Below are 14,443 nucleotides of genomic sequence, written 5' to 3' on the forward strand. Positions count from 1 at the left end.
GATTCTCGGGCTGCCCTGTTGTGGCTGGGGGACGGTGGAGCTCCAGCCTGGGGAGGTGCCCTCGGGATGGTCACCCTGTCCCTCTCCTGAGCAGGCTGTGGCTGTGTCCTAGGAGCTGCCCTGGCCTGGGGAGCTGGAGAGGGGGCAGTATTTGGTGGGAGGTGGTGGCCGAGCTCTGGCCGGGGCTCGGCTCACCTGGCTCGATCTCTCCCCAAGCCTTGGCCTGAATGAGCATCCGGAGGGACGGTGGGGTGGTGCGCTGCAGACTCCCTCGCAGGCTTGGGCACCTTAGCGGCTGGTGTCCACTGTGGGTGCCGCTCGGGCCCTGAGCCCACTGCAGGGCTTTCAAACAGATGGGACCAGTCAGCAGTGTTGACTCCGGGGGTGTTGGCACCAGCCAGGGTGGGACACCGATGGCCAACCCCCAGCCCACCCTGCTGGGCTGAGATCAAAGGCCCTGCCAGCCTCGCCCAGGATCAACACTCCCCAACCCTGCCCCCCAAGCCCCTCCGGTAGGGGAGGGGGCAGCATAGCAGGAGCCAGGCCTCCACAGACGGGCGCAGTGGGGAACCTCTGGAGCTGACTCCAGTGCCAGCCGAGGCTTGGGGATGGGCCACACCACCACTGACCAAGGTCTTTTATGGCCCCTGGGCCAGCCCTGTCTGGTTGCTGGACCCCTCAGGGTGATGCTCGGGTGTCTGGGCAGTGGGCAGTGAGGTCCCTTAGCCTGCACATGGCCCAGGGCTTGCTTCAGGGACACTGTGGGGCAGGCTTCCAGCACCAGGTGCAGTGGCGCCCCCACTGCCAGCTCCTGGGGACAGAGGCGGGCAGCCCAGGGCTTCTTCAGGACAAATGGGGTGGAGAGAGGGGCCTAAGGACTGGCCCAGGGAAGGGATGCCCCCACATGAGTATCAGAAGTCCTCTTCAGATCTGGGGAGTCAGCACAGGTGTGTGTCCAGACGCACTGACTAGAGATGCTAGCTGCAGAAAAAAGACATATGCACCCCTATGTTTATTGCAGCACTATTTACAACAGCCAAGACATGGAAGCAACCTAAGTGTCCACCAGTAGATGAATGGATAAAGAAGAGGTGGTACATATACACAATGAAATATTATTCAGCCATAATCAGTAAACAAATCCTAACATTTGCAACAACATGGATGGAGCTAGAGGGTGTTATGCTCAGTGAAATAAGTCAGGCAGAGAAAGACAAGTACCAAATGACTTTCCTCATTTGTGGAATATAACAACGAAGCAAAACAGATGGAACAAAATAGCAGCAGACTCCCAGACTCCAAGAAGGGACTAGTGGTTACCAAAGGGGAGGGGTGGGAGAGGGCAGGTGGGGAGGGAGGGAGAAGGGGATTGTGGGTATCATGATTAGTGCACATGGTGTGTGTGTGGTCATGGGGAAGACAGTGTAGCACAGAGAAGACAAGTAGGGACTCTGTGGCATCTTACTACACTGATGGACAGTGATTGCAATGGGGTATGGGGAGGGACTCGATAATAAGGGTGATTCCAGTAACCACTTTGTTTTTCTTGTGAAACCTTCATAAGAGTGTGTGTCAATATCTTAATGAAAAACAAAACAAAAAACCCCATAAAAACAAAAACACATATGCACCCCTATGTTTATCGCAGTACTATTTACAATAGTGAAGGTATGGAAGCAACCTAAGTGTCCATCAGTAGATGAATGGATAAAGAAGATGTGGTGCATATACACGATGGAATATTATTCAGCCATAATCAGTAAACAAATCCTACCATTTGCAACAACATGGACAGAGCTAGAGGGTGTTATGCTCAGTGAAATAAGCCAGGCGGAGAAAGACAAGCACCAAATGATTTCCCTCCTCTGTGGAGCATAAGAACAAAGAAAAAACTGAAGGAACAAAACAGCAGCAGAATCACAGAACCCAAGAATGGACTAACAGTTACCAAAGGGAAAGGGACTGGGGAGGGTGGGTGGGAAGGGAGGGATAAGGGTGGGGAAAAATAAAGGGGGCCTTATGATTAGCATGTATAATGTCGGGGGCACAGGGACGGCTGTGCAACACAGAGAAGACAAGTAGTGATTCTACAGCATCTTACTACGCTGATGGACAGTGACTGTAATGGGGTTTGTGGGGGGGACTTGGTGAAGCGGGGAGCCTAGTAAACATAATGTTCCTCATGTAATTGTAGATTAATGATACCAAAAAAAAAAAAAAATGATGCCAACAGCAACCGCGCCTGCCCCATCCCAACTCAGCGCCAGCCCCCGCCTGATCCCCCTCATCAGCGTCCCCAGCCCTACTGGGGACTCCCCAGCAGTGGGGAGCCCTCCGACGGCCCTCCCCAGCGCTCCGGGCGCTTCCCCAGCTCCCGCGCCCACGGCTGCCCCAGCCCGAGGCCCTCGCGGGCGGGAAGGCGGCCCCACGGGCAGGCCGGATGGCCCCTCGCTCCTGAGCCCTCCCCCCGCGAGGGCACCGCCCCGGGCGCAGGCCTGCCGCCTCCCACCAGGGCTCCAGGCCACTGGGGTCCCCGCCACCCTGAGGTCTGGGTCCCTCGCCCTGTCCCACCAGGCTAGGCCTTGGCCGCCTCTCGGCTTCCAGCGGGACTGGGACTGCCCGGGCCGCCCCCTTTCCCCGGGCCCCCCGGCGGCCCGCCCCCCGAGCCGGGCGGGAGAGGAGAGCGTGGGGCGGGGGAGTCGGCTTCCCGGGGGTCGCGGGGAGGCCGAGCCCGCCACCCCTTCCCCCCTACCGGGAGGGCGCTGCCCCAGAGAACCGCTCTCTTCCGTCTGTCCGGGTGTCCCAGTGGGAACCGCTCCTTCTTCCTCCGCTGCCTCAGGCCGGTTCGGAACACCCCCCCCGCCCCCCCGCCCCCCCCGCCCGAGGCGCCGGGCGGTGGGGCGCGGGCGGAGGAGAGAGCAGGGAACTCGCGCCCCGGACCCGCCTGCTCCCTCCTGCCCCCACAGAGAAGGCGGGGCTCTGGAGGCCACACCTGAAAGGACCCCCGGGAGTGCCCAGGACCGGAGCGGGAAGCCTGGGCAGGGAGGGCACCCTGGGGCATCTGGTTGGCAGCCCCCCACCCCAGGTGTGCTGGTCAGGCCCTGGCCCTCGGTGCCAAGGAGTGGGTCTCCCGGGCCAGCTGTGGCTGCCTGGTCACCTGAGAGCACCCTGGTCTGCTGAGGCAAGGGGCACCAGGATGAGGACGATGCGCACGCATCTGCATTAAGGCCAAGCTGGTGGTCCGCAAAAGGCCAGGTCGGAGACCGAATACCGGGGTGTGGGGTTTGACGAAAGGCTGGGCAGAAAGGAGGGCAGAGACCAGGCCAGTATGGTGGTGGTGGGCAGTGGCCTCAGGCCCGGACAGGGCCCTCTGCTGATGCCGCCATGCCCAGGACCCTCGCGGGACACACGGGCCACTCTGCAGTGTGTCTGGGGCTGGGGGCACCTGTCCACGGGGGCCCCAGGCACCTCCCAGCCCCAGCCTTACCCACCACCTTCCTCGTGGCACCTGCTGAGTGAGGCTGACAGCAGACGGGTGGGAGCTGCAGGGGGGCCCCAGGGCAGGCCCTCTGCACACACCCTGTCCTGCACTCGCTGCCCGTGCACCTGCCCCTGTTGACCAGTGCTGTGGACTGCACTTTAACGCTTGTGGCCCCCAGAGGCTGTGCTGCTGTCAGGGTGACTGGCTGACGCCGTTGCCCACCCCTGCAGGTGCAGGGCCCCATATAGGCCAGTTATGGGTGAAAGCGACTGAAAGTCACTTGGCAGCCAGGCCCAGGACCTCAAAGACACGGGGTTGGGGAGGGTCCGGGGGGTGACCTCCTGATGCATCAAACACACGTGTGAAGGCAAGATTCTGAAGCCAGGAGTCTGAGGCCAAGGGCGCACGGTGCTCTGAGTGGTTCCGTGTGGAGATGCCAGAACCCTGAGGCGTGACGGCCATGTGAGCTGACGCAGCCTAGCAGGCCCACGTTCATCGTCTCCCTGGCCACGCTCCGAAGGCTCGGTGGCCACCTGTGAATGTGGCTGTGGTGCTGGACAGAACAGCTCTAGAGCATTCTTATCCTAGAGAGTTCTGTTGGGTGTTACTGCCACAGGCATAGAGACATGCCATGTGAGTGCAGGAGTCAGAACAGGAGGTGTCCTCATAGATATGAGCACAGTGACCCCTTGCTCCTCAGCAAGGGGCAGGCTGGTCCCTGACGGAGCCCCAGGGTGTAGAAACGGATTCCATCTGGTACCAACCCCAAAGGGAGCAGCGGAAGGGTGGATGAGCTGCCCCCACGGCTGGGAGCAGAAGGCCCGCGGTCCCTGTTGGAGGCCCTTCATGCTGGTCAGGGACACAGGCGAGGTGCACACGTCGTGGCACTGAGCACACAGCAGAGAAGAATGAGCACATGGTTGGGCTCACCAGGTATTCAACACCAGAGAGCAGCCCCCTGGCAGAAACACTAGCTATGTGGTTCCACCAGGCAACGCACATGAGTGTCAGCTTACTACCACTGCTGTCACTCCGATGCTATAAGCGCCTCACACCCACTAGGATGGCTGCTATCAAAACTGGAAAATGACACATATGGGAGCAGAGGTGAAGAAAGCCGAGTCCTGTGCATGGCTGGCGGGATGTGAAAGTGCAGCCGCTGTGGTGGTTCCTAAAAACATTAGAAATTGAATTACCATAGGGCCCAGCGGTTCTTCTGGGTGTGCATCCCGAAGAATCGAAAGCAGGGTCTCGAATAGATATCTGCACCCCGCTGTCCACAGCAGCAGGATTCACAGCAGCCAAGAGGTGGGAAGTAGCCTGGCTGTCCATCCACACAAAGGACTGTTATCCAGTCTTAACAAGGAACAGTCACACCGCAGGTATGAGGTGGTCATGGAGGACATTGTGCTGAAATAAGCCAGGCAGAAGGACAACTTCTGGGTGGTTCTGCGCCTAGGAGGTCCCTAGAGGAGCCGCAGCCAGAGACGGGATGTGGGGGGCAGTGGTGGAGGCTTTGTGTCGACGAGTTTTAGGTTGGGACAGGGGAGGTGGATGAGGGGTGGAGGGGACAGCTGCACATTGTGTGATGCACTTGAACTGTGCTCATAAGTGGGCCAATTTTGTTATGTATATTCTACAATAAAAGAGTGAATCTGTGTGTCAAGGGGCCCCCCAGTGAGACGAAAGGGGTAATGATTCCAGGAGTGTTTCTAGGAGAGCTGGAGACACATGACCCTGCCCTTGTGGCCAGGCCTGTGGCTGCACATGCCGAGGGCAGGGACACTGTTCCCACTAGGGGGTGTTCACCCCACATGCCTGCAGAGGACAGGGTCAGACCCAGTGGTGCAGAGGAAGTTTTGGGGAACTCCAGGGCCTCGGGCCGGCAGGGCTGAAGATGAGAGACTGGCCAAGGGCGCGGGTGAGCCACGGGAACAGTTAACCACTATGCCTCCCTTGCCTGGTGGGCGCCCTGCAGATGCCCCGGGGAGTGTTCAGATCCATCGCCAGAAGAAGCCGCGGGACGCCCCACGGGCAGTAGGGGCCAGCAAGGCAGACGGTGCTCCTCGGTGCTCCCAAGTATCCAAACTTGTGACTCAGCTTTCAGCCCAGAAACAGCCCTTCTCCAGGCAAAGGGTCTCCACCCTTGGCGGCCTGCGGCTTTCTTGGGGTGGGAGTTGGTTACTATGCGGCCTCGGAGCCCCCCAGCCTGTGGCTCTGACCTTCCAGGGGGTGGGAGTGTGCGGGTGTGTCTGCAAGCTCAGACTGCCCTGAGGGTTTTTGGCAGCTTACAGATTCTCGGGGACCACGGCCGGAACAGCATCACGCTGCAGAGGTCCCCGTGTGAGGCTCTGCTCCGTCCCCCGGGATTGGTCTCAGCGCCCCCAGGACTGGCAGTTTGTGGCTGACAACAAGGGTCAGCTGGGGTCGGGGAGACCACCCATGGCTGGCTTGGAGATCTCTGCAGGGCAAGGGTCTCCCTGGGAAAGGGCTGAGGGAGGGGCTGCAATCCCCGCCTCCCGCCCGGGAGCTCTCTGGGACCGCTGAACACCCAATCCCGTTAAGCTTTGGGGCCCAGCAGTCACTTTAGCCTCTGAATGGGCCCCACCTTTCAGGCGCCTCCAGCTGCCTCCTTATCTCCACCTGGGCGGAGCACCTCCAGACCACCCAGACCCCTCCTGTCTGATCTGCCCGTCTAGGGTGGGGCCGTCAGTTACTATTTGGAAAATGCTCCCAGGGCAGTTTTGATAAAGTCCTCTCAGAGCTGCAGGGATCCTGGTCCCCAGCCAAGGTCCAAGGTTTCAGACCCCCAGGTTGCGCTGCCCTGGGCTGCCCAGACCAGTTACCTTCCGGGGACAAATGAGCCATTTCCTCCGCGTCACTGGCTCTTCTGCACCTGTGCTCCGGAACCTCTGAGGAGTCCAGATTCTTGGACCCAGTTCAGCCAAGAGGCTCGTTCCTGGCCAGGGCAAGGGTGGGACCCTGGAGAACGCCCCGCCTATGTAGCCCAGAGACTGCTCACAGCCCCTAAGGGCTTACTGCCCCAGGGCCAGCCTACGCCTGTCCAGCTCAGCAGGTATCCCAGGAAGTGGGGGAGGGCCCAGCACTGCTGTGCTGTGCCGGGAAAGCTCCCAGTGGGCAGGGTCTGGGGACACCTCAGGACAGTGTGGCGTTTCTGGACCTGACCTCAGGCTCCACTGCCTCCCGGGAAGGTCCTGGCCACCAGAGAGGCACCCAGCCCACCGCAGGGCCCCCGCAGTGCTGGCCTTCCCGCCCCTCCCGTCTCAGGAGGCGGCTTAACCTCGCCGTGACCTCTGCGGGCCCCACCCACCCGGGCCAGTCCTACCTAGCACACGACCCGCAAACATTCACAGGACTAAATCTGAAAAAGCAACCTTTTTATTGAACGTACACCTGAGTTTGGAATGAGGGAGGGCCATAGGATGGGGTCGAGGCCGAGGGGGGTCAGGGACCTACAGAGGGGCCGGGCGCGGGTCCGACAGGACGCCCCGCTCGGCAGCGGCACTGCCCAGGATGAAGCCCACAGCCAGGGACACGGTCTGGTCGAATGAGCCGCGAAGCTGCTCCACGTGCTGGTTCAGGGTCAGCAGCTGGTCGCGCAGTGGGCCCAGGACGGCCACGATGTCACCCAGGTGGCCCAGGGTCTGCAGCAGGGCGGCATTCAGCGACGGGGGCGCGGACTGCGAGGGTGCCTGGTCCTCAGGGCGGCCGGGCACCGAGTCCGGGTCCTCGTGGGAGGGGTCGGGGGTCGGCGCCGGAGGGGAGCTGGGGACGCGGATGGGCGCGTGCTCCTCCCGGCGGCCGGATGTGGGGGCGAAGGTGGAGAGCGCCGTCGGGGAGCCCGGGGTGCGGGGATCGTCGGCAGACTTGGGAGAGGACCTGCCGAACCGGGGAGTCCAGGCGGGGTCCGCGTCGAGGTCTCGGCTGGCGGGCAGCAGCGGGGCGCCTGGAAGGCGGAGCGCGTGGTCGGGTCGGGTTCCCGGGCCCCGCCGCCCCTACCCACCCCACTCCGCCTACCTGGCTCGGCTGGCGCGTGCGGCGCGCGGCGGCCGCGCTGGGGGCGCCGGGGTCCGGGGGAGCGGCGGCCGCGCTGGGGGCGCCGGTGCCCGTCGTCGCCCAACAGCCCCATGAGCTCGCGGATCTGCGCGTCGAACGGCCCGGGCGGCTGGCCGTGGGCGTCGCGGAGCTTGTCCTTGAGAAACTTGTAGCGGCGGCGGCACTGGGCGGGCGTCCGCCGCACCTGCTGGCGGGCCAGCGCGGCGGACACGCGGCGGTAGGTGGGCAGCGCCTGGCGGCGGTCGAGCAGCAGCGCGCGCCACACGGGCGGCTGCAGCAGGGTCCCCAGCAGCAGCTCCGTCTCGCGGGCGCTCCAGGGCGTGCGCTGCGCCGAGCCCGGGGACACGGGCGACACGGGCGACCCGGGTGCCGCGGGCGGCCACGGGGACGCGGGCGCCGCCAGCGCGCCGGGCGACGGGGGCCGCTCGGGCGGGGTCCCCGGCGCGCCCTCGGCCGGCCTCGGCTCCGAGTCCGGGCTGGCGGGCGGCGGCGGCTCGCGGGGGGCGGGCGGCGGCGGCCTGCGGGGCCGGAGCAGCATCCTGGGGCGGCGCGCGCTCGGCGGGGGCCCTGGCGGGAGAGGCCGCCCACGCGCTCCGAGGACCCTGCGCGTCCGCCCTCCGCCGCGCCGAGCCGGGTCTACGCGGCCCCGCCCCCTCCGCCCAAGTTCAACGCGGCGGTGTTCCGGGCGCCGGAGGTCGCCGCTCACAGCGCGGCCCCGCCCGCCGGGGAGGGCCGGAGCGACGGAGGGGGTGGGCTTTGGCCTCCTGAACTCTCTGGACGGAGCGCCGGCGATTCTGGGAACGGGCGCTGGGGGCGAAGGGTTCAGCTCGTCCTTACGCAGGAGCCGTGCCCTTTCACCACCGCGCGGGTCAGGCCCCCGAACAGGCCAGCCCGGGAAGGTCCCCTGCGCCCCTGCTTTTTGCCTTTGTTGCGACCTAGTGCGTTGTTTGTAGCTATAACCATGTGCTGGCTCCGACCCTGCCTCTGGTGTGGGTTGAGTGTGTGCACGGGAGGTGGAGGTCATCGCCACGTCATCAGAATTAGTATCGTAATTCACAGGCTTAACGGAAAGAAGCTTCTTTACTCTCGCGAAGAGTACCTACAGCTAGCATTATGGTTAGTATGAAGTGTTGAGCGTTACCTCCCTGAGATTAGGGGACAAGGATGCCCAAGGTCACCGATTCTGTTAAACATTATTCTAGGAATGCTGGCCAGAGCAGTAAGACAAGAAAAAGGAATAAGATGCATAAAGACTGAAAAGGAAGAAGTAATGATTTGTGGATGATGTCATTGTATGCAAGGAAAGTAAAATAAACTATAAGCACATTAGGACTAATAAATGAATTTAGCAAGGCCATTAAATAGAGCAATAAACAAAACCCAATTGTCTTTTTGTGTACCAGCTACAGGAGTTTTATGAAGCTTTTTAGTTTGGGATAATTTAAGATTTACAGCCAGGTTTTGATGACAGCACAGCGCCCTCTTGCTTCCCTGGGCAAACATCTTGCCCAACCACGGCATGTCTGTCCAAGCTGAGGAATCAATATGACCGCGACACTATTGACTAACAAGCCCAGGCTGCACTGGGGTTTTACCAGGCTTTCCACCAAAGCCCCTTTTCTGTGCCCAGATCCCAGGCAGGGTGCTGTGCTCCGCCTCCTCAGCCTCCTCTCTGCACTGTGGCCGTTTCATGTCCTTTGATTTGGGATTATCTGGCATCTTCTGATTATCCTGGGGTTGTGGGTTTTTGGAATAAGACCACGGAGGGCACGTGTGTGACTTTGGTAGGGCTCACAGCGTGGTGCTCACCCTGATACCAGTCAAGGCAGTGCCTGCTGAGGCGGCCCGTCCCCAAGTCCACCCCACCTTGGGGGTAATAACCATGCTGCACCATGGAGGCACCTACACATGCTGTTTGGGATTCTCCTGGATTCTCTTCATTTGTTCACCTGCTCAGCTGCCCATTTCTCCGTGTGGCCTCCCGGATGCTTGTTACGCCTGGGCCACAGTCTGACACTGCTGTGTCCGGGTGCTCAGATCACCCAGCCTGGCTCAGACCACTCAGAGCCCCTCACAGCTCTCTCCCTCTTTCCCAGCACCCCCACCCATCCCACTCCAAGCACTTCTTGCTTTGTGGCACCACAAGGTGTTCCTGGCTCATCTACTTCCCCACCCAGCCCTACGATTAGCACTCAGACAGATTTTCCAGAGGTCTGTGGTCCTTTTTGGAGAATGGTGTCTGGGTATGGTACACCTGCTGCTACTGGGGTGTCACAGTTTCCAGCCAATGTTCCCAGGGGGATTTTGTCCCCCCCCAGGGATATTTGAAGGTGTCTTTGGTTGTCATAACTTGGAAGGGTGCCGCTGGCATCTAGAGGGTAGAGACTAGATGGCACAAAACCTCATGCAGTGTCCCAGAGGTCCCCAACAGAACTTCCGCCCAGGGTGTGTGCAGTGCTGTGACCTAGGACCCCTGTGCTGGCCCTACAGGGGCACGTGGGCAGGCACCTGTGTGCACTGACCCAGATGCCCACACGCCTGGGTGTATTTCTGTACCTGGGCACCTTGCACCTGCAGGGCATGTTCATTCTTGCCTCCCCCTGGCTTTTCAGCAGCTTCTCTCTGATAGCAGGAGGCAGGGCTCTCTCATTCTGGGTACCTATTGTTCCAGCATCCTTCGCCCGGTCAGCACGGTCACTTCCTGTCCAAACACCATTTCCCCTTGTTACTTAGGGTAACAAGGCTGCTGAGAGGCTTCTGGGGAGCTGGGGGCGGTGGGAAGGTGGGCCGCGCAAGGCATGTACATCAGCAAGGATTCCCGCTTCCTCTGAGCAGGCTTCCAGTGTAGCAACAGTAATGGAAACAACACGAAAGCCCCCTGTCCCTGAGGGTGAACCCCAGGGGCAGCCGTGGAGTCCTGCCCAAGTCTCAGCGACGGGAACAGCCTCTTCAAGGAGTGTTTCTGTGTTTGGGGCCAGGATGAGGGCGAGGGTGGGCTCCACGGCATTCCCTGTGACTGGGGCAGCTGGGTGGCCTGTGCCCCACCAGCCTGGGCACTGATTCCCGACTGTGGCCTGGCAGGGGTCCCACGGGCCCTCTGCAGGGGCGTGTGCTGATGCCCCGGTGGCCGCTGGGCCGGGCTGACATCTCTGTCTCTCTGCAGCTTACCCAGGGTGACCTTGGGCTCGCCCCCAGCATGGCCTCGGGCCATCAGACCGCGGATGCAGTGGGGGCTCCCCCAGAGCGTCGGTTCACTAGGCCAGACTCTGCTTAGCATAGGAGAGGAAGGTACAGGGTGGGAGCCTGGGGTCTGTGGCTCAACAGGGCTGTCAGTTCTCTGAAAGAAAAACCCATTGCTTTGATTGGACCTGGTGCCCTAAAGGGGACCCCAGTCTTCACAGTGCTTCATTCATGTCTCAGGAGGGAAGACGTCCTGGGCTTTAGTGATTTTAAGGTGGGTGAGGACCCAGGCCACCCGTGACCTGGACACCACAGCTCCTGTCCATGTGACAGGCTTACAGAGTTTTACCTTCCTATGGGGCAGGGGACTTTATTGTTCATTTTAGGACTTCCCTGCTGACTCACAGAAAACATCAATGGTGTATACCCCAAAACTCTGTGAACCCCTGGCCTTCCACCCCTCCTTTTCAGTGTCCCCCAGTCCTAAACCCTTCCCCCAGGACAGTCCCTGGTGACCATGCCCCACAGGAACACCCGCCATGGCCTGGGAGGGACAGCCGGCTGTGTGCCCACAGCTCTGGGGGAGGCTGGGTGGTGGGCGTGCGGTGCAGGGCTTGCCGGTGGGAATGGCTGGGGATGCGCAGGGTTTGTGGCAGGACAGCCTTGAGGTCCTGGCACTGAGGCCTGGTGGCAACTGGCCTGGGCGGTCTGTGGTGTCCTCTGGAGGCAGGCAGAGCGGGTGCTGGCTCACAGGCCCCAGAGCTGTGGGGCTGGGCCTGCACCAGGAGCAAGCCACCTTCTGGAGCACCCCTGAATCTGTCCTTGTCCGGCCATGAAGGGTTCCCCCAACCCCCAAGGCAGGAGTCATTTTGGAGACAGACAAAACGAGCCATATGAAAAGCTGTGTCGGCAGAAATTATTTTGTTTAGAAACCTGCATGTGGTGTCTGGGTGCCATGTGGACACTGCTCAAGTTGAAAGTTCCGTGGGTCCTTGTTCACAGGTCTTCACTGTTGGGGTGTTTGTGCTGGATGCTGGCTTCCATTCAGGCTTTGTGACACTGTCTTCGTTAAATTCAAACTCTGAAAATGGTCGAGAGGATTGGTAGAACATAATTCTCATAAAAAAGCCGAAGAAAGTGCACACATTTGCGTGGCCAAGGGGGCCAAGTCCCCTTTTATTCATTTAAGCAGAACCAGTGTGTCTCAAATGAATTTATGTGGGAAAGCATGTCTTGACATTAAAAATTCAGTGTTTTTATCACAACTAACAGTTTTCCTAGAAGTACCACTAGCTGGTTGCTCTAAAGAATCATAATTCCCAAACTCTAGAGAATAATCTTGGGTTTTGCAGGGATTAGCAGTGCAAGCACGTCCTCCCTGTTGTGGGATGTGACCTCACTGTCCTGGCCCCATGCCCCTGGCTGAGGGCATCTGCCACCTGCTGAGCAAATGCTCAGCACTCACTGTTTGGAAGCAGAACCCTGGAAAGGAGCAAACTTTGTTTTCCCTTAGTTCTGGCAAAGTGCCAGTGAGGGCAGGTTCGGGAGCCTGGTGTGGCGCGTGCATCGCATGCAGCTGTTGAAGCGGAGAGGCTGCAGCCCCCAGACGGGGTGGAGGGAACCCCTGTTTCAGGGCTGCTGTGGTGTCCTGCGTGCCCTCCCGGGAAACAGAGCCTGGGCCCAGGCACGCCTGCCTCACCAGGAGCTGCTATCAGAGGCGGGACACTGGGCACGCTGAGGCCCTGGGGCTTGCAGAGGTGCCAGTTAGGAGCTGCAAGGCGTTTACCAGCGGCAGGATGCTGGCTGTGGGCGGAGGCAACACCAGGCCTGCTGGGGGAAGGACGTGAGCCGAGCTGGACGGCAGGGGCCTGGCCAAGGAAGGTGTTGGCCTGGGGCACAGGTGCGGTTTTCTGGAAACCGCTTCCCCAGGTGGTCAGGGGAAGTTGGGGCTGCAGGTAGGAATGGAAGTAGGAGTGTGACCCCAAGTTGGGGCTTGACCAATGGGAAGCCTCAGGCTTCAGTGGAAGGTTCTGGAAACCCCGGGAACCTGTGGTTGGTATTGGGGTCAGAGGTCAGTCTAGGTCCTGGTTGCTGGACAGACCTAGGCCAGCCTTGTGAAAACCCTGCTCAGTGGGTGAGTTCACACACAGTGAGTCAGGGCGGCTGGGCATGTGGCCGGGGTGGGCTGGGTCACAGGGAGGTCTGAGAGGTGTAGGGAGGTGTGAGGCCCCTGGGGCTCACTTCAGTTCTGTTTCTGCTTTTAGATTTAAGCCACAACGGTGCAGGAACCCCCAGCCTCCCCTCTATCTGTGTTTCCCCTCGGTGAGCTGCTCTGAGCCTGTCTCTGGTGCCCTGCTGGCATGTGCCCACTGCCAGGTTGAGCCTCGGCTCCCCCGGGGGCTGTGGGTCCCCACCAAGTGGCAGTGTCCTGGGGCTCTGGGCCGGGAGCAGGTCCCTTCCTACCCCAGGCCTGCCCTGCTTGGAATCCCATGCCCAGACCCGCTGTCCTGTGCTACTGGAACGTGGCCTTCATCCTCCGCAACTTGTCCTGAATCTTCCTCGAATGCTTGTCGCTGGCGATCTGGTGGGAGGTGGCCCTGTTGTCTGCTGCTAGAATGGAAATGTCCACTCCGCTGAAACGCGCGATCCTTTCCTTGAGGTAGGATTGAAGCTTGGGGTCGGGGGCGAGCGTGTAGGGGTTCTCTTGGAAGGCATGGACCTGGCTCACCACCTTGGCGATGTTTCTGCGTTGGGGGGAGAAATGACACCTAAGTTTGCACAAGTCACAAAGGGCGGCATTCTGGGGGTCCCCAGGACACCCGAGGTTGTCATCTAAACCAAACCTTCATAGCACAGGCTGGGGGTGAGTTTGCTGTGTTTATTCCCAAGGCCAAGGCTCATTTCATTACCCAGGCCTGTCTGTCCTCCTGCCCTGTCCCTCTGTCCATCCACTTCTCATCCCACACTATTCACTGGATGTCTGTGTTGGGCCCTGGTCAGCACTAAGGATCCCAGCATGGATCAGAGCAAGGGCAGCACCGAGGGCGCAGAGGCAGATGAGCATACGTGGGGTCACGTGGGGCACACGAGCGGTTGCTGGCTGCACGTCTGATGTCCCGGGGCAGCTCGAGAGCCACCGAGGGAGTGCTGGCAGCCTGATAACCGGCTAACGCTGGCAGACATTCCCCTCCTGCTGGGGCGCAAGCGCTCATGTTCCTGCTGGGTGAAGATGAGCCTGTGCACGTGTGAGCCGGTCGGGGGGCTGGCTGCTGCTTCTGCGCTCCTGCAGTTTTCCATTTTGCTGATGTGGATTAGTGTATGTGTGGTGCCTCTTACATTGGTGACTAAACGGGGGCCTCTACAGAGCAGGTTGGAACCACCGGGCTCCAGTTACCTGGGCTATTCGCCCAGTGAGGCCGTCTGCCTGTGCCTCCGAGGCGCATGTGGCTGGACGGTGGCCTGGCCAGGCTCTCTGCCGTGTGCATGATGGGGAGGAAGAGCAGAGGGGAATGGGGTGGGGCAGAAGGTCTGGGGGTGAGGACCCCTGGAGACAGGCTGCTGGCCCTGCTCTGCGGTACAGCCCGAGGCCTCCAGGGCAGGCCTGGAGCCCCAGGGTGAGGCTGGGCTGGAGGCATGGCTCCTTAGGGCCTGCCTGCACCTGTCCTCTTTGGCTGGGGACTGGCTAGGGTTGTGGTGGATTCGCAG

The 14,443-nt window shown here is 60.8% G+C and overlaps 2 protein-coding genes across 5 annotated transcripts in view; both read right to left on the reverse strand.

Annotated features, from left to right (window-relative positions):
- Window positions 1–6,883: 6,883 nt before the first annotated feature.
- Window positions 6,884–8,096, reverse strand: UTF1 (undifferentiated embryonic cell transcription factor 1). The gene is made up of 2 exons (XM_037010933.2): window positions 7,520–8,096; window positions 6,884–7,448 (listed from the first exon to the last, which is right to left on the reverse strand). Exons 1-2 carry the CDS (start codon window positions 8,094–8,096, stop codon window positions 6,955–6,957), a joined length of 1,071 nt encoding a protein of 356 aa, XP_036866828.1. The 3' UTR covers window positions 6,884–6,954.
- Window positions 8,097–11,884: 3,788 nt separating this feature from the next.
- Window positions 11,885–14,443, reverse strand: part of KNDC1 (kinase non-catalytic C-lobe domain containing 1) — a 51,349-nt gene continuing 48,790 nt past the window's right edge. For all 4 annotated transcript variants that reach the window (XM_073240089.1, XM_037011628.2, XM_037011631.2 and 1 more), the window contains one exon: window positions 11,885–13,482. In XM_073240089.1, coding sequence (XP_073096190.1) covers window positions 13,251–13,482 — 232 coding nt within the window. In that variant the 3' untranslated portion in view covers window positions 11,885–13,250. The remainder of the gene's footprint in view (window positions 13,483–14,443) is intronic.

This window comes from Manis javanica, chromosome 7 (genome assembly GCF_040802235.1).
Source record: "Manis javanica isolate MJ-LG chromosome 7, MJ_LKY, whole genome shotgun sequence".
NCBI classification, from domain to species: domain Eukaryota; kingdom Metazoa; phylum Chordata; class Mammalia; order Pholidota; family Manidae; genus Manis; species Manis javanica.

Coding starts and splice junctions, on each gene's coding strand:
- UTF1 (XM_037010933.2), bottom strand. CDS start 8,096: ATGCTGCTCCGGCCCCGCAGGCCGCCGCCGCCCGCCCCCCGCGAGCCG. Junction 7,449..7,519: donor GCACGCGCCAGCCGAGCCAG/GTAGGCGGAGTG, acceptor TCCGCCTTCCAG/GCGCCCCGCTGCTGCCCGCC.